General features: G+C 33.2%; 1 protein-coding gene across 1 annotated transcript in view; it reads left to right on the top strand.

Moving 5' to 3' along the window:
* The window catches only part of CDH18 (cadherin 18), a 434071-nt gene that overhangs the window by 329512 nt on the left and 84128 nt on the right, over positions 1-20431 (top strand). The window contains exon 7 of the mRNA XM_044657893.1: positions 6086-6222. Coding sequence (XP_044513828.1) covers positions 6086-6222 — 137 coding nt within the window. The remainder of the gene's footprint in view (positions 1-6085; positions 6223-20431) is intronic.

Raw genomic sequence — 20431 nt, 5'->3', positions numbered from 1 at the left:
CATATCTCTCCTACTTGTCCAGAATAGCATGAAATAATTTGTCAAATTATTTCCCAAAATGTCAATGAACTATCCACAACTTCCCCCTATTTTACTAGTCTACTAAACTTATTTAAAAGAAAAAAAGTAAGGTGTATCTGAGATCAAATATTCATTTAATGATACTGTTGCTTCTTGGTCAGAGCTTATTTTTCTAGAGAAGATATTTACTGACAATTGCTTTAATAATATATTATATATTTTTCAAGGAATTGAAGTAAAATTTATTAATCTCCAGTTATTAGATCCTACTTGTTTTCAGCTTGGCAAAGATTTTATGTGTTTGCTAAATGGAATAGTTTCTTGGCCTTCTCTATGTGATGATATTTTTATATTAATTTAGCTTCTGTAGGAAATGGTGACAATTTTCAATGGCTTTAACTTCATTCATATATAATTTTTCATCTTTGAGGTCTTATTCAATTAGGTTAGGTTGAAACCCCTGTATTTTTAATTAAATTTTATTTTTCTTACATTTTTTATATTATTTAAAATTTTTTTACATTTTTCTACATTACATGTAGAAATAGTTTTTGACAGTTATTTTCTGACATTTTACAATTCATATTCTATCCATTCCTTCCTCTTTCCTTCCCTGTCTCCTCAAGAAGGTAAATTGTCTGATATAGATTATGTCAGTGCTTTCATGCAATACTTATTTCAATATCCCCCATTTGTTAATGGAAGGCACATATGACATATAAAATTTTAAAATTTCAAAGAAAATAAAATGAAGGATGGCATGCTTTGATGTAAAATCAGATTTTAATATTTTATTCTTTGGCTATGGGGGGTGTTTTTTTAAATCACTAGTACTTTGGGATTATCTTAGAATCCTGTTTTGCTGATAATAATTTAATCCTTCACAGTTGACTTTCATACAGTATTTCTGTTACTATACACACTACTTTGATCCTGCTCACTTCCCTTTGCATCAGTCCATTTAAGTCTTTCCAGGTTTGTTTGTTTTTTAACTTATCCTGTTCATCATTTTTTTAAACTCTTACCTTCTGTTTTGGAATCAGTACAGTGTATCAGTTACCAGGCAGAAGAGTCGTAAGGGCTAGGCAATAGGAGTTAAGCAACTCGCCCAGAGACTCACAGCTAGGAAGTGTCTGGAGTCATATTTGAACCCACCTCCCATCTCAGGATCTCAATCCACTGAGCCACTTAGCTGCCTCCCTGTTCATCATTTTTATGGCACAATATTATTACATTATAATCATATGCTACCACTTACTTAGCCATTCCCAATTGATAGACACTCCCTCAGTTTTTGTAATCTTTGCCACTATGAAAAGAACTGCTGTGAATATTTCTGTATAAGTAGATGTTTTTACCTTAACTCTCATTTCTTTGGTATACAAAACCAGCAGTGATATTTCTGAGACAAAAGGTATGCACAGTTTTATTTATTTATCTATTTGTTTGTTTATTTATTATATATTCCCTTTGGACTTAATTTCATATGGTTTTCCAGAATGGTTGTATCAGTACACAGTTCCACCAATGGTGTATTAATGTTCCAACTTTTCCATATCCTCTCCAATATTTATAATTGTCCTTTTTGATCATATTGGCCACTTTAATGGGTATGAAGTGGATCTCAGAATTGTGTTTTTTTTTTAATATTTTTCATTTTACTAATCAATCATGATTTGGAGCATTTCCTTCTAGATTGCTTAAATTTCTTCATCTGAAAACTGCCTATTCATATCCTTTGATCATTATCAATTTGGGAATGCCTTGTATTCTTACAAATTTGACTCAGTTTTTTATATATTTGTGGAATGAGACTTTTATCAGACATTGATTATAAACATTTTCCCCAATTTGTTGTTTCCCATCTAATCTTAGTTATATTTGTTTTGTCTGTATAGACACATTTTAACTTAATGTAGTCAGAATTATCTATTTTATCTTTGTAATGTTCTCTATGTGTTATTTGATCATAAATTCTTCCTTAACTTTTCTATGTTCTCATAATTTGTTTATGATATTCCCCTTTATTTCACTATATTATTTCTTAGCCAGTACTGGAAAACTTCCCCACATACACCTTATAGTATTGTTTCCCTCCTTCATATTTTTCATTAATTTATTTGACATTCTTGTCTCTTCTAGATCAGTGGTTCCCAAACTTTTTTGGCCTACTGCCCCCTTTCCAGAAAAAAATATTACTTAGCCCCCTGGAAATTATTTTTTTTTATTTTAATAGCAATTAATAGGAAAGATAAATGCACCTGTGGCCATCATCGCTCCCCTGGATCACTGCAGCACCCACCAGGGGGCGGTGGCGCCCACTTTGGGAATCACTGTTCTAGATGAATGTAGTTATTATTTTTCTATTTATTAGAAATAATTTTGGGGCAATTTGATTGATATGGCACTGAATAGGTAAAGTAATTTAGGTGAGATTGTTATTTTTATTATATTGGGTCCCCTTGTACTTCATGCAGATGTCAACATTTTGATATATACTTTGTCTTCTTTCATTTTTGTGTTGAAAGAGAACATATGAGGTCTCCACCCATTTTGTTGAATCTGCGTTTTGCTTTATGATTCCATTTATACCAGGAGATTGCCAATTTTGTGGTGACATTTCTTTTACCTGTGCATCAATTTATTTTTTCATTATATAGGAATCTCCCATTTAGGATATCAACATTTTTTTATTTGAAAATTATCCAAGAACCTAATGCATTTTCCCTCTTTTCCAAAACTGTGTTACCTTTGCTGTAAAAAAGGATATGATACCACATAGGAATGAAAAACCTTTTTGTATTTTTTTGTGAAAAAAAATTTTTTAAGTAGCTTCTGGATACAGCTATCTGACTCAGTGGATTAAGAGTCAGGTCAGAGGCAGAAAATCCTGGATTCAAATGTGATCTCACATACTTCCTGGCTGTATCATGCTTGTCAAGTAACTTAACCCCCATTGTCTCTAGACCTTAACTTTCCTCTGCCTTCGAACTAATATACAATATTGATTCTAAAGTGGAAGGAAAGAGTTAAAAGTAACTTGAGTAATAATGAATTATTTTAATTTGTCATGTAGAAATTTGGAAGCAAGTCTAACAAAGTAAACAATTTAATAGAAATGTGTAACTTCTTAATTATAAATAATTAGCTTTGAACACATCACACTTTGACCAATATTAGCTTTGAATCTCTCCTTGCCTCTCAGGTTTCACTTTTCTAGGTTCTCATTTTCTTTCCTAGGCAGCAATCCAACAAATAAAGGCAGTTAAGCAGAACTACTTAATTTTACTTGAAGTAAAAATTCAATTTCAACTCTGTGAATGAGCTTTTTTAATACCAGTGTTTTGAATGGAAGAATACACACCTCCACATGCAAGAAGAGAAAATTGAAATTCAATATTTATTTAAAAATGCATAATAATCATTATTCCAGTCTTTAAAATTTGAGTTTGGTTGCACAATTAAAATGATAAGCATACTTCATTCAAACTCTGGTATTCAGTGCCAAGATTGGCATGTTCAAAGTTACTTTGCGATGGCCCAAAAGAAAACAAAAATATAGTGAGGCATCTGTTGAGATAGAAGAGGTACCCATAATTTTCATTGCACTTTTCTTCTCTGACTTCTGGCTTTCATACTTTCTTTATAATGACATCTAAAATTTCATATTCTTTAGGAAGTTTTGTCCAATCCTCTTTAATGCCTCTATTGATTATTTCCAATTAATCCTGCAAATATCTTATTTGTGAGTTTCTTGGTAGCAAGGATTGTCTTTTTTTTCCTTTTTTTATATCCTAATTACTCAACATAGTTCTTTAAACATTTTAGGTATTTAAAGAATATTTATTGACTGGCTCAAAAGCATTGTTGTTCCTGGATCAGAAATACATTCAAAGAGCCTAGTTTAATTATTAAATAATTGGGTAGTAGCACAAAGTAGCATAAAATTCTTTTTCTGGAAATATGTAACTCCACTACCATATGATGTGGCATACTTTGCTTGGTATGAATTGGTCCTCTGTCTGTATCCCTTTGAGAATCTCCCGTTAAATATAAAGCTTTCCTTTCTAATATATTGACTAATGTAGCATATTATCAGTATTGATATTAGTGTAAGAGATAAAAATATATTTTTGAAGAAATCGATAACAAAAAAGGGAGGTGGAATAATTACCGAGTGAGAAAGAAAGATAAAAGACAGGCAACTGTCCTAGGTTCAAAGCCGGCCTCAGATACTTCCCAGCTGTGTGACCCTGGGCAAGTCACTTGACCCCATTACCACTCTTCCATCTATGAACCAATATGCAGAAGTTAAGGGTTTAAAAAAATCAAATAAAATAGAGTACTGGGATAAAGACAGGCAACTGAGAGGTACACTGACACCCTCAAAATAACAAAGAACATGAAGGTCTCCAGTACATTGATGTATTTGTGAAATGTTTTGGAGGGGCAGGGTAGTGTGGTGGCCTCTAAGAGCTGGACATAGTCAGGAACACCTGGGTTCATATCCTACTTTTAATTCTGCATGATCGTTGATATGTCTTTCAAACTGTGAATATCTGATGACTATGCAGGATTAATAGTTAAGTTTTTTTTAAATGTCTGATTCTATAATACTGAAGGGAGCATGAAACATATGTATTGACTTATGATAAAATATTGACTTACGATAAAATATAGACAAGAGTCCTAGACAAGAGAAAGCAAGCAGTTGTATGCTAAAGAAACCATAGAGCATATGGTTCTAGCAAATAATGTATGGATGCTTAATCCCTTTTTTTGTAACTCCATATCAAAGAATACATGCTTTTACCCTTGCCTAAGATAAACTCCCTCTTCTCTCAGCTTAGTTTTTTTTTTTTTTAATCCTTCATGCCTTGTATTATTGAAAATGGCAGCATGGAATTCCTGCAAAATACAGGGTCAAGCCTCACCAAGAATTCCAGGGGACTCCAGGAATTCCATGCTGCCATTTTCAATAAAACAGTCTATACTCATATTTCACCACTTCCATGGTATTTTTATATATTATCTTCACAGTTGAGGATTCTAGGCAATGTTATAGAATATTGTTATTAACAAATCTATTATCTCTCATCAAACTTGTAAGCTATGGGAAATAATTCTATAGATGTCTACAAAATACCAAGTGTAGTATTGGAAATATTTGTGTTTCTTCCCACTTTGGGGATGGCTTAGCCAGTGATCAACAGACTCAGAAAGAAGGATTGTTAGTCCAGACAGTTGAGTGGGAATTACTCTATAGGTCAAACTTGAGAAATTCATAAAAGTATAGATGCAGGGACCGGGGAAAAGGCTGTGGTATGATTCTAGGAACAAGAGGTCCAAAACTGGAGAGGAAAGTAGTTGGGTAAATGCATCCAGACTAAAGTTACCTCAGAATGGGAGCTATGAGGCATAGGCTAGAGGATCTGCCTCAGACAAAGAATGAATCAGAGACTTTCCATAAACACCCCTCATTCAGAGAAGGACAAAGGAAGAATAAATTAATCAGTAATAGCCTGATACTTTTATACTATGGAATTGTTGTATTCATCATTATTAATGCATTTCTCAATAATATAAGAAATACATTAGCTGAAAAATATTTATTGTAATAAAAAATTTTCCCCCATATGATTGGAGATGTCGACTCTAAATGATTACCCTAATGCAAATATTAAGAATGTTGAAATAGGTCTTGATCAATGACACATGTAAAGCCCAGTGGAATTGTTCATTGGCTATGGGAGGGGGGTGGGAGGAGGAGAGGGAAAGAACATAAATGGTGTAACTACAGAAAAATATTCTAACTTAATTAATTAAATAAATAAACTTTAAAAATTTTCCCCTCAAATAATATTATGTAAATTAGAAAAAATATTTAAAATATGACTTTAGGAAAGTGAAATCTATAGAAACTGGCATCATAATTTCTTCTCAAATGTGAATATTTTTCAAATACTTTGGATATTTTAGAATTTAACCTATTTATTCATAGGATGCAATTGCTTCCATTGTGTTTATCATGTTACTTAATGAATACCTTTACATTTCTCTGTAGATATTTCATTGACCACAGTGCTGAAGATGATAGGTTTTTCAACATTGATGCTAATACTGGAACCATTAAGACTGCAAAAGTCCTCGACAGAGAGGAAACACCGTGGTACAACATCACAGTCTCTGCTTCAGAAAAGGGTAAATTGTTTCTGTGATACCATTAATGAAAACATTTATACTGTATATCAGCATCGATTCCACTGTCTGCCTTTTGCTTGATCATTCCCTTCAGCCCCCACCCTCATCCCCAGAATTTTACCTCAGTCCTCAAAACAGGATGTCCTAAAAGAAAAACCCAATGCTTATTTTGGAGTATAGCAGATCCTGTACTTCTCATGAATATACATGCTATCCTAGAGCATGGTGTAATTTCCTGTGCTTACCACATTGTCTGTGGGGTCCCCAAAAGAAAACATGGCCTGGAATATGTGAGAACCAGCATTTCCATCTGCTTGACCATTCAGCAGGCTAGGTACAGCACTTTAGTTAGACTTTAGATTCTTCCAATGGGATACTGCTGTATAGACTCAAGACAGTTTGTTTTCCTGATCCTAGACCCAAAGACTCCACAGTGAAATTACAACTGTTAGTGCATTACTGCCCAGCCCTTTACCTAAGGAGACAGAATTAATGTATAGAGAAAATGAAGATAATTTCTCCTTTTAAGGAGTATGCTGAAAATCCTCTTCTATGTTCAAGAGACACCAAAGATCATCTCAAAATGTATTAAAATTCATGATAAATAATTTATTATAGAGTGAGCATGAATGTAGTAGATAATGGTGTTATAGAACTGGAAGGGAGCATGGAGGCCATCGCTTCCAACTCCTCATTCTATAGGAGAGGGAAAAGAAATGCTAAAGATTACTGAAACAAACATGTTCCCTAACATTGATTCTATGAAGTAAGTTATAGCAAAAAAAGGTGGGGCAGAAGTAATAATTTACATAAAGCAGAGGGAATACAACTTGTTTGCCACGTACATGGGAAATAAAAATTTCCCTTCAATTTAAGAAGGCTTTAAATTAAATTTTTTGGAGGAACTTTAAATTAATTCATTGATGATTCAATAAATCTCTAGGTCATTATAGTAAAATTTAGGAATTTCCACCTTACAGATAGGTAACATAAATGGTTACTGGCATAAATTCCTTTGATCCTTCTATTATATAGAGAGCACAGTGCCAGGAGACTGATTTTTCTAACATCCATTTTTTATACCTTCAAGCGTATGATTCTATAGCATCTTCTCAAGCTACGTTTATTATGAACAATTGAATCTACCATTTTTAAGAGCTTCATTTTTCTTTTCAAGTCCTGAAAACAGATGATCAATACATGTGGTCATACAATCAATCAAAATTATCAGAATGTCAGAGTAACTGAATTGTATCCATCAACCCAAGTCTTGAGCCATGAATAGGAATCTTGCTTAGAGTGAGGCAGGAAAGGAGTACAACAAATACAACCCAAATTTCATTATTTTTGTTTTGGGGTATGGGTTTAACTGCTATCTGAGAGGAAAGGCATTTTACAGAATGAGGTTGAAATAAATAGCAGGATTATCTAATGAGAGACCTTGAGGGTCTACACTTTTGGCTCATCTGGCAAACAACTCCCATCGCATGTCTTGATTTGTTTCCTATTTTCTTTCTTGGAACAAATAATATAATGTGGTTGGAAAATAGTTGCCTCCTCTGGAACCTGAATGATGTAAATACAAATGTATAGCATATATGTGTGTGTATTTGTATATACATATATTCATTTGTATAATTTTAATATAGATACACAAATATGTACTCACACATATATATGAAATATATACACATATACTGACATCTAAAATATCATATGTACTTACTAACTATTAGTATGTTCATACAGCAGATATAAATAACAATATATGGGCAAAAATCTTCATAAATATGCTTATGGGGACAGATAATTGACTTTTATTTTTATGCAGTACCTATCTGGAGAATTGAACTAATGCTTTTCTACTGAGTGAAATTATATAGTAAATACTAAAATCTTGAATTTTATGGCTTATAATAAAAAAAATCCTTAGCTACTATCTCAGTGTGGTTTACAATACCTATGAATAATATCGTTTCAATGTAACATGTAATAAAACATAATTTAGTCCTAATCACAAACAGGTGCAAAGAAAGAATGAACATTAACTAAGATTTTAAAGCCACGTTGGGATAATATATAGAGAAATACAAAGAAGAAGGAAGTATGTCTTCAGGGTACAGAGAAAAGTCTTTCCATTGTAATTGTTTTGAAACCACTAAACATCAGTGATATTAATCTTAGATGTGTTTCCTAAAGATTATCTGAAATTTTCTCTCTCCGCAATGGGCTTGAAAACTTTTCCCATTAGACTTGTGTTTATTTTCATTATTGTAAACTTTAATGAAAATCTATTTGGACCATGCTATTTCATTAAGGACTTTGTGCCTGCTGCCAGCAACCAAGTTAACTCAAGGGCTGTTTCATTCTATTCTATTTGGTTCAGTTTTTGGTCAATTGTGTGATCGTTCCATTGATCAGACAGATTTTTTTAATGATTAAAAGTATAATGACTAAAAAATATCCTCAGTGTCACAGTGGGATTGCCTGTATGTGTGTGTGTATTCCTTGGATGTGGACCATTGAGTATGTTGAGAGAAAATGCTGGGAAGGGAAGGAGGGAAACCTAAACATTGACTATTCTTAACTGTTAAATGTGGGGTGAAAAGTAAGACAGTCCTCCTTCAACTTAAGGACCATAAAACAATATGAACTTTCCTAAGAACTGACTGCCAGCTTCTGGGGGTCTTGAATTATTCAATCATTTTAGTGCCTAGCCTAATGCCTCTGCATATATTAGGTACTGAAAAAATGTTTGCTGAAATTGTTAGTGCTCTATCTCACGATGCTACCCAACTACTTCACAGTTGCCTATTTCTGTCACTACCACCCTCTAAATGCCTTTTCTTTTACAATGTGCTCCTCTCCCTGAACCGAATGACAGTACATCTGCCATTTGACTTACTTTATCGAAAGGAGTAGGGAGAGGGTAGGGAGCAAGGGACTGGCCAAGGTCTTACTTCTTTCATGCAGATGAGTGCAAAACAATTTTATTTCACTAGAGATATGTAATTAAAGGAACGATTATTGTATGCCAGGTGCTTTGATGGAAACAGTTACCTCTATTCTCCACATTGTTTTGTGGGATGAAACAAGAACAAAAGTTTGAAGGTTTCCTGAAATTGTTCCCTGTTGCCTTGTAATCGGAAAATTAGTTTTTTGTTGGCACTTGCATATAATAAAGCAAATATCCATTTGAACAGAGTGGGTGGCATTAAGTCCCTCCAGTGCCTAGGAATTAGTTTTCTTATTGTCAGTGAGCTTATTTTAATTCATTTAATTTGTCTTCCAGAAAATATGCTCACATTCCTGATTTTTTTAGTTCCTAGAAAGACTTTAATAGGCAGATTCAGATTCCATAGTTGTATTGTTGTTGTTGTTGTTCACATCAAATTCATCTAGAATATGTTCATTGTTCCAGACAAAACCAATAAATAACATGATTTTTTTCTCCTGTGAAAAGCACAATCATTGCTAAATATGGTTGTCCTCATAATTAAGAAGTCTTCCCCAAATTCAAATGATCAAGTTTTGGATTTCAAAAGGAATTAGTAAATGTTTCATGTAGTCATCTAATTGTGTAGATGAGGAGGTTGAAGCCTAGAGAAGATAAGTAACTTATCTAATATCATACAGCTATTGATCCCGAACTGGAACGCACATTTTGTCAGCCCTAGTCCTATGTACTTCCATTATTTATGTTGTTTACATATTATTGCTATTGGACCAGGCATATGTATATGTCAAATTCTGAGAATACAAAGTAAAGCCCAAAGATTTGAGGAAATACAATTGGTTTTACCAGATAAGTGTAATTCATTCATATTCTCTGAGCTTAAGTTCTAGGGGCTACTACCCCAACTCATACCACAGAGATACAGGGATAGCCCTTAGGGGCTGTTAGTGAGTTGTCCTTGTAACACACTAGGTCAGAGGTCCCTCACATATTGTGGTTCCAACAATAATTATTAATTCAGTCAACCAGACTAGATAAGCTTTTAAAAATGGTTAATTCACAATAGCAAAATAAATGGTACAATTGATGCAAATACTCCTTCCCCAAAATCTGATATGTTTTCCTTCAAATGGACAGAGTCAAGAGGAAGCAAGTTCAAGCGTATTTAGCCCACATATACAAAGTTCAATCAGAGATTCTGGTTGATGGAAGTAATTTTCTACAATTTATGGAGGCGCTCAAGAAATTCCCTAGAGGCGTTGTGTAGCTTCTTTGTTTCACTTCATGGGGAGACATTCATTCAATTTTCTTCTGCTCTCAAAGAAGGTTCTGACCCTAGATGTTCCAAAGACATGACTAGGACATTGATGAGAAAATAGGAAGTCCTTAAGTTTTTAGACCTCTGAAATTCATAATTCAGTTTCTTCCTCCAGCCAAGATGGGATGAAAAATCATATGGGATAGTCAAATTCTGATGTTTTTCTTTTCAATCCCTCACTCCCAAACAATTCTTTCTCAGTGGCAATTTTCTCTTCTATCACCAGACATTCTTTTCTTTTTTAGTTTATTTGATTATTTTATCAATAAATAAATACTATTATTTGATAATATTGATTTAAAAAAAATTTAACTCTCAATTTCCCCTCCTTTCTCAACCTTGCCTAGATGGTGAACAATCTAATATAGGCTCTACATGTGCAATCATATAATGCATCTCTCCATATTGATTTTTTTGTGAAAGGAAACAAAAAACAAGAACAACAACAAAGAATTTATGAAAGAAAATGAAAAAACCCTTTCTTCTAGATTCAGAATCTATTAGTTCTTTTTCTCTGGAAACAGAAGACATTTTTTATCATGAGTCCCTTGGAATTGTTTTGGTCACAGTATTGCTGAGAATAACCAAATCATTCACAGTTATTCATTTTAAAACATTGCTGTTAGTGGGTACAGTTTTCTCCTGGTTTTACTTACTTCCCTTTGTCAGTTTTTGTAAATCCTTCCAGGTTTTTCTGAAATCTTCCAGCTCAGCAATGCTTATAGCACAGTAGTTTTCCATTTTGATTATAAGCTGTTTTGTAATTGATGGGTATGCCTTCACTTTCCAATTCTTTGCCACCTTGAAAAGAGCTGTTTTAAATATTTTTTGTACATATATGTGTTTTCTCCTTTTGTTTTTTAAATATCTTTGGGATACAAACCAAGTAATGGTATTCCTGGGACAAAGGGTATGTACTGTTTGCTCTTTGGGTATAAATCCAAATTGTTTTACAGAATGGTTTAATCAGTTCACAACTCTCCAGCAGTACATTAATTTCTCAATTTTCCTGCATCCTCTCCAAGTTTTGTCATTTTTCTTTTCTGTCATAATAGCCAATATGATAAGTGTAGAGTGATATCTCATAGTTGTTTAATTTGCATTTCTCTAATAAAAATGATTTATAGATTTTTTCATCTGATTACAAATTAATTTGTCTAAGTGGGGCAGCTGGGTGGCTCAGTGGATTGAGAGCCAGGCCTATTGATGGGAGGTTCTGGGTTCAAATCTGGCCTCAGACACTTCCTATCTGTATGACCCTGGGCAAGTCACTTAAACCCCATTGCCTGACCTTTACCATTCTTCTGCCTTGCAACTAATACCAAGTATTGATTCTAAGACAGAAGGTAAGGTTTTAAAAAGAATTAATTTGTCTAAGAATTGCCTGTTCATTGGGAAATTACTATATTCTTATACATTCAGCTCATTTTTTCATTTATTTTTTAGTTTTTAAAATATTTTCCCATGGTTACATGATTCATTTTCTTTCTCTCTCTCCCCAATCCTGGAGCTGACAAGCAATTCAACTGGGATATTTAAATGTGATTACTTGATACCTATTTCCATATTATTCATTTTTGCAATAGAGCAGTCTTTTGAAATTGAAACTCCAAATCATGTACCCATATAAAGAAGGGATGTTATATATTTTTCTTCTTCATTTCTATTCCAACAATTCATTCTCTGAATTGGATAGCATTCTTTCTCATAAGTCCCTTAATCATTGCATTGCTACTAGTAGCAAATTCCATTACATTGAATAGTACCACAGTGTTTCACTTTTCCTGTACGATGATCTCCTGGTTCTGCCAATATCACCCTGCATCAATTTGTTGAGGTTCTCCCAGATCATATGGAATGGAAATCCTCTGGTTCATCATTCCTTACAGCAGAGTAGTATTCCATCACCATCATTTACCACAGCTATTCCCCAATCTAAGGGATTGACTCATTTCTACTTGTTAAAAGGAACAAAACAAACAAACAAACAAACAAAACCTTCCTGTCACAGTTTCTATGTATTAATCTTCCATTCTGTTTCCCCTCTATTTATCTTGTTCTCTCTCCTTTCTGATCTTCCTCATGTGTTTTCCTTCCTACTGTCACCTCTCCAATTTGTCCTCTCTTCCATTAACTTCTATCCCCCTTTCCTCATCCTTTCCCCCTTCTACTTTTTTTATAGGAGAAAATAGATTTCATATCTAATTTATTTTGTATGTTCTTCCTTCTTTGAGTCAATTCCAATGAGAGAAAGATTCAAATACTCTCTTCTCCACCTCCTCCATCTTCCCTTTCACTGGAAAAAGATCTTTCATGCTTCTTTTATATGAGATAATTTATCCTCCTATATTTTCCCTTCCCCTTTTCATAATGAAGTTCTCTTCCTCACTCCATAGTTTTATTTTGTTAAATATTAACCCATCATATTCGACTTACACTTTTAACTCAATTCTATATATACTCCTAATTTCTCTAATAGTGATAAACTTAGGAGTTACAAGTATTTTCTTATGTAGGGATGTAAACAGTTTACCCTTATTGAATCTTTTTTTGACTTCCTATTTATCATATCATATCCTTCCTATTTATCATTTCATTCTTTTCTTGAATCTTGTATTAATCAAATTTTCCATTTAGCTCAATTCTTGAATCAGGAATGCTTTAAAGTCCTCTGTTACAATGAATATCCATTTCCCCCCTGAAGGATTTTACTCAGTTTTGCTGGTAAATGATTCTTTGTTATAGTCCTAGCCTTTCTGACCTTTGAAATATAATAGTCTAGGATCTACAATCATTTAATGTAAAATCTGCTAAATCTTGTATTATCCTGCTTGTGTCTCCATAATATATACTTTTTTACTACTTGCAATATTTGCTTCTTTACCTGGGAATTCTGGAATTTGGTTATAATATACCTGGAAATTTTCCTTCAAGGATTTCTTGAGGATAAGTGGATTCTTTCGATTTCAATTTTAATTCTCTAGTTCTAAACTATCAAGGCAGTTTTCCTTGATAATTTCTTGAAAAATGATATGTAATCATTTCCTTTTTTTAAAATCATGGCTTTAAGGTACTCAATTCATTTTTAGATTATTTTCTAGGTAAGCTTTTTTTTCACTTAGATATTTCACATTTTCTTTTATTTTTTCATTCTTTTGACATTCTTTGTTTCTCAATGTCTTATGGAACCATTAACCTCCATTTGCCCAATTCTAATTTTATACATTTTTTTTCTACAGTGCATTTTTGAACCTTTTTTCCATTTGAACTATTCTACATTTTAAATTATTTTCCTCAGTGAATTTTTGCACTCCTTTTTCCATATGACCAAATCTGCCTTTTAAAATATTCATTTGATTTCTATTCCTTTTTTTTACCAATTGGCCTTCTCTGGTTTTTAAGATATTATTTTCTTCAATATTTTTGTGCCTACTTTACCAAACTGTCAACTCTTCCCCACCCCCGTTATTTCCTTGAGTTACTTTCATTTCTTTTCCTAATTTTTATTCTACTTCTGTTATTTGATTTTTTAAAATTTTTTTGTGCTCCTCTTGGTTTTCTTTCTGGGTTTGAGAGCAATTCATATTTTTCTTGAAGACTTTGGATATAGCAGTATTTACTGTTTTCTTCAGAGTTTGTGTTTTGGTCTTCCCTATCCTCAAAATAACTGTATGTGCTATGTTTCTTTTGCTGTTGTTGTTTGCTCATTTTCCAGACATTTTCTTGTTTTTTTTTTAACATAAAAATTTGTTCAATGTGAGCTACCTTCCTATGATGGAGGAGACACTATTACTATTACTAACTTTTCATTCTTTCCTCAACTGCTTTCAAAGATAACTATGGGGTTCTCTAAGTTTTCAGTTCTTCTAAGGCTGGAAGAAAAGGTTGTTAAATATTATCCTGGTTTGTGCTCTAGTCTGTGAATAACTGGAACCATTATCTTCCACCTTGGCCAATGACAAGGGCCCTCTGCTGCCTTTAGGCCACAAGTGCTGCTGTGAGATAGGGCTCCTCCTCACCCTGGCACTGTGATCTTGATCTATGTATGAGCAAAGTAATAGAGTCCTCCAGCTAGAGCCAGCAGAGGAGACCCTACCATCTCTTTCTGACCAATTGTGTGACCTCCCTTTACTATCTGTGGTAGAAAACTCCAGAAGCCTTGGCTGCTACTTCAGCCACTGCTAAGTCCTGGGCTGGTTTGCTGAGGTGCAGCCTGCTTTGTTGCACCATACTTCCATCTGGTGTGATAGTCTCCTCCTGCCAACCTTCTAACTAATCTTGACCTGTCCTTTCATGTATTCTGATGCTCCAGAATTCATTTTGAGGTATTATATAAAAAATTGTTTTGGGGGACAATTTGGGAGGGATCAGGAGCCTCTAGATATTTTCTCTGACTTCTTGGATCCACCCCCACTCAAATTCTCCACACATTTTTTCAATTCATATTTCCTTCAGGCCAAAGTGCCTTGATATTTTAGGTTCTCAGCCAACCTGAATACTCTTCCTGTTGAAAATCACTTTCATTTCTTCTAATGGTTAATCAGGAACATTTAAATCAATAAAGGTTTTCTTACATTTAGTTAGAATGGCTTTACTTGATTTGTTTCAATTTGTTCCTTTCTGGTTATGGTACCTCATTAAGATACCAGAATTTTATTGCTTACTTTAGGCCAATTGGGGTAATTTAATGGATTTACTCAATTAACCTAACATACCATTTGTTGCTTTATATCCTCCATGAATTTTTCTCTAGTGAAGGATTATGTATTATCTTTTACAACATGATGAATATGAAAATATGTATTACATGATGGCATGTACAATCTATATTATATTACCTTCATTAGGGGGAAGAGATGGGAAGTAGAAAGAGAACATGGATTAGAACATATCATATATAAATATTAATAAATCATATTGACATTTAATCTGGAAAAAAATAAAAAGTTATAATGATAAAAAAGAAATAAATTACAATTAAATCTCAGGCTAAGGATTTTTTCCAGGAATGTTTTTAAAAGTAGAGTAATGGTAAAATCAATTGTATAAAAAAATCAAGCCATTCCCCAATTGATAAATGGGCAAGAGACATGAATAGGCAATTTTCAGGTAAAGAAATAAAAAATATCAATAAGCACATGAGAAAGTGTTCTAAATCTCTAATAATTAGAGAAATGCAAATCAAAACAACTCTGAAGTATCACCTCACACCTAGCAGATTGACTAAAATGAAAGAAGGGGAGAGTAATGAATGCTGGAGGGGATGTGGCAAAATTGGGACATTAATGCATTGCTGGTGGAGTTGTGAACTGATCCAACCATTCTGGCTGGCAATTTGGTACTATGCTCAAAGGGCTATAAAAAATGCCTGCCCTTTGATCCAGCCATACCATTGTTGGGTTTGTACCCAAAGAGATCATTAATAAACAGACTTGTATGAAAATATTTATAGCTGCACTTTTTGTGGTGGCAAAGAACTGGAAAATGAGGGTATGTCCTTCAATTGGGGAATGGCTGAACAAATTGTGGTATATGCGGGTGATGGAATACTATTGCGCTCAAAGGAATAATAAACTGGAGGAGTTCCAGGTGAACTGGAAGGACCTCCAGGAACTGATGCAGAGTGAGAGGAGCAGAGCCAGAAGAACATTGTACACAGAGACTGATATACTGTGGTAAAATCGAATGTAATGGACTTCTGTACCAACAGCAATGCAATGACACAGGACAGCTCTGAGGGATTTATGGTAAAGAATGCTACCCACATTCAGAGGAAGGACTGTAGGAGAGGAAACATATAAGAAAAACAACTGCTTGAACAAATGGGTCGAGGAGGACATGATTGGGGATATAGACTCGAAACTACCACACCAATACAACTATCAACAATTTGGAAATAGGTCTTAATCAATGACACATGATAAAAACAGTGGAAATGGGCATCGGCATGAGTGGAGGGGGTGTGGGGGAAGTGAAGGGAAAAGTAGGAGCATGAATCATGTAACCATGTTAAAAACAAATATTAATACATTTTTTAAAAAATAAAAAAAATAAAAAAATATGGATTAAAAAAATAAGTAGAGTTATGTAGTAAAACTCTTCCCTGAGAAAAGAAAAGATCATACAGGACCATGAACCCTTCTATTAGAAGTACTCCAAGTATTATCTAAAGGGATTTAAAGTATCAGATGACAGACATGACTTCTAAGGCATCTGCAGTGAATGGAGTTGCAAGTGTTCACAGTGATTTGCAATGAATAGGCTATGAGGACACATGAATGTAAAAGAAAAAAAAATCTTTTACAGTAAAGCATCCTAAATTCCATTTGGAAATGATTCACTCAGAAATAATATATGTTGAATGTTATGCTATGAGAGAGGAAGCCTGGAAAGCAAGAAAGATTATATTTTGCATTGGTAATCAATGATAAAACATGAACTTGTACCAATGTAATTCACTTCAGAAACAGGTAAAGTGCTTTCAACTTCTATGGTTCTAATTTACAGATCAAAGCCACTCTGCCTTTCCTAAGATCAAAGGCACAGCTTAACCTTTTGAAGCTTCCAACCTGTTTTACACTTAGCAAATAATTATTGAGAGGCACTAGGCATTTCTGGAGGAGTAATGACTGACTGGAGGAAATAATGGCCTGAAGTCAATCAAAAACTGTTAATTCTGGCTAGTCATTATTCTAAGAGGAAAGTTGGAAGCTAAGGTCTTGACTATTATTATGAGGCAAAGATGGGAAGAAAGAAATTCCAAATATATAGATTTTCTGCAAATTTTTAAAAGATTCTATAGGAACTTACAATAGATGATCATGTTGGTTTAAAAGAATAACAGAGATAGAAATTTAAGGAAGCATTTAAACAAAAATGAATTTGTTTCATAACTGGTCAGCAATTTCCATGCTACAAAATGCAAAAACATATTTTAACCATTTACTTGCCCCTAAAAAAGAGATCTGGGGATCAAATCTACAAGTTTAATTTCTGTTGCCAGGTCCTTATGTTTTCATATGTTTATATGTTTTCTTATGATTCATTACAATTAGAAATGTTTAATCAATATTTTAAAAATGTAATCATTTTGAAGGAGACATATGGGAACAATTAAGATGTTTCCATTTTTCAAAAAATGATTTAATATAATTTATACCCTAATATCTTAGCCCCTTCCTCCCCTCGCTATACCATAAAAGCTTTCATCTAATAAAATATATATGTATAGATAGATTGTGCATTTCATGTTTCTATTATTCAGTTCATTCTCTAGAGGTAGACATTTACAAGTAATTCTTCAAATATAAATTCTAAAGCTATATGTAACGTTCTATTGGTTCTACTAATTTCATTTTTCATTACTTTATGTAGAACTTTTCAAGTTTTTTTAAAAAATTAACCAGCTCTTTCTTTCTTATCATACAGCACAATTTGTCTAGTCATTCTTCAATTGACAGATTTCCAATTCTTTGCCACCACAAAAAGAACTGCTATAAAAATCTTGTACCATACAGTTTCTTCTTCCTTTTTCTCTGATCTTCTTGGGAACAGACTCAGTAATAATATTGCTGAATCTAAAGGTATAATTTTCTGCAAATAATTCCAAATTGCTCTCCAGTTTCGTTGAATCCATTCGCAGTTCCATCAACAGTGCATCAGTGTCCTCATTTTTCCACATCTTTGCCAATATACATCATTTTACCCTTTTATCATTTTAACCAATCTCATAGGTATCAGATGATATCTCAGAATTGTTTTGATTTGCATTTCTCTAATTTAGATTTGGATTTAGAACAATTTTCATATAGCTATAGACTTTGATTCCTTCATCCAAAAACAAAAACATTAATAAATGAGCAAAAGATATGAGCAAAGAGTTATTGGAGAAAAAGATATTACTAAAAAGCAGTATTGAGTAATAATAGAAAGTGATACTGATGTGGGAAATTTGCTTCTCATTCATTTGAACTATTTCTTTATAAAATAAAGGCTTTGAGTACATCATCTCTAAGGTACCTTCCAAACCTAAAAGTCTTATAATTATAGTGCAACCAAAAGTTAAGGGATATGTAAGAGCAAAATTTCAGTTAAAGTAATACTCCCCTTAATTACCTAATGGTAAAGGTAAGAAAAGCATTTTGTAAGTTCAAGGTGCTATACAAATAAATTACAACTGGTTAGTGTAATGATGGTGATTTTACTATTACCTCCTGTAAATTAAGCCTGCTTTTTCACATTTAAGGTTTTGGAGAGAAATAGATTATTGATAAGACTCTCCTTTAAAGCTAACATAATTACTTATGCTATTAATTTTCAAGTTTCATTACATGAATGCTTGAAAATGTTATTTCTGCTATTTTATTTAGGTAAATTTCTAGTTACATTCAAAATCTAAAGTTATTTAGAAAATGTTCTTGCTTAGTCCAAAAGGAACTATGTAGAAGAGTTCAATTAACTTTAAGTGTTGTAAAATTCACATCCCATGTAATGAAATTCATTCATAGACTCTGGAAAGATCAAAGAATCTAGTGAACCAAAATAATTCCTACTACAAAAACAACATATCTTCCAGGGTAAGTCATGATTTTTAGAGCATAGATAATACCAAGTGATTGATTTATTAAGTTAATATTCAAAATAATCCAGTATTTCAGGGATAGCCATAGTTTTTTTATTGTGTTTGATTTTTTTAAATACAAGAAATGGAACTCTTACTGAAGAGGAAAAGGAATCTGAACATAGAAATGATAAAATTTGCTCTGATTTATCACTTTCTTTTGAAAGACTGGATATAATAAAGTTTAGAATACGAATACTTTCGAAATTATACATCTACTAAACCAATTTAAACAATTTTTGTTTACTTAGAAAGTTGTACTGTGGATAGTAATGAAGATAGTTTATATTGTATATTGTTCATTAATCACTCTTAGGGAGAGAAAGCAATAGAAAGATTGGAGAGACACAATTAATAGAAGAACAAATTAAGGAAAATGTTTTTATTAATTTTTTGCCCAGCTCATTTTTCTCTGTCAGGAGTGAGCAGAAAATTCTTCCCTCCTGGTATCTGATAGTCACATATGAGATGGCTGAACTTTTATCTACCCATTAATAGTGCATCTCTAGTAATAAGAGTAAGAATACATTTATATATGTAGCATTTAGTGGTTATAAAAACTAATTTTTCTTAGCTAATTTTCATAAATTAACTTTTTGTTTTCAATCCACAACTCTATAATTTAAGTAGTGAATACTGCTTAAGTAGTATTAAGTACTGAAGTTTTCTCACTACTAATCAAAGAAAGATAGTACAAGAAACCAGAAAGAGCCCTAGATATGGAGTAAGATTTGGGGAATCCTGTTTTTCCTCTGCAGTGCTCCTCCAAAGGTGGACACTAAGTGCTTTTGGCAACCAGGAATCTGCACGAATGCATAATGTCAAAGCAAGCATAAAGTGCCCCTCCATTCTTTTAGTACCAAAAAATGTCCAGATAATTCATTGAGTTCTCTCCTATATAGTATAGAAATAAGATATAGTGACCACATTCTAGAAGTGTTTATGAGTGCCAATATGATTCTCTGGAAAGAAACTGAGACCAGGAATCAGGAGAACTGGGCTTTAGTTTTGACTCTGCCACTAAACCTGGGTAACATTGGGAAGGTTACCTAACTTCCCTCTGCTTCTCTCTTACTCATCTTTAAAATGATGGCATCTAACTAGAAGGGCAGTTAAGTTGTATAGGGGATAAAGTGCTGGACCTGGAGTTAGACAGATGAGAGTTCAAATCCTGCCTTACATAATTACCAATTGTGCATCCTTAGAAAAATCATTTAAGCCTTCTCAGCCTCATTTTCCACATATGTAGAATGAGAAAAAAGTATCATCTCTCTCACTTAATTGTTGTGAGGACCACTGGGATAACATGTATAAA

This window comes from Gracilinanus agilis, chromosome 1 (assembly GCF_016433145.1).
Source record: "Gracilinanus agilis isolate LMUSP501 chromosome 1, AgileGrace, whole genome shotgun sequence".
NCBI classification, from domain to species: domain Eukaryota; kingdom Metazoa; phylum Chordata; class Mammalia; order Didelphimorphia; family Didelphidae; genus Gracilinanus; species Gracilinanus agilis.
The sequence above is the reverse complement of the archived record's forward strand: the minus strand, read 5'-3'. Positions and strand labels throughout refer to the sequence as shown.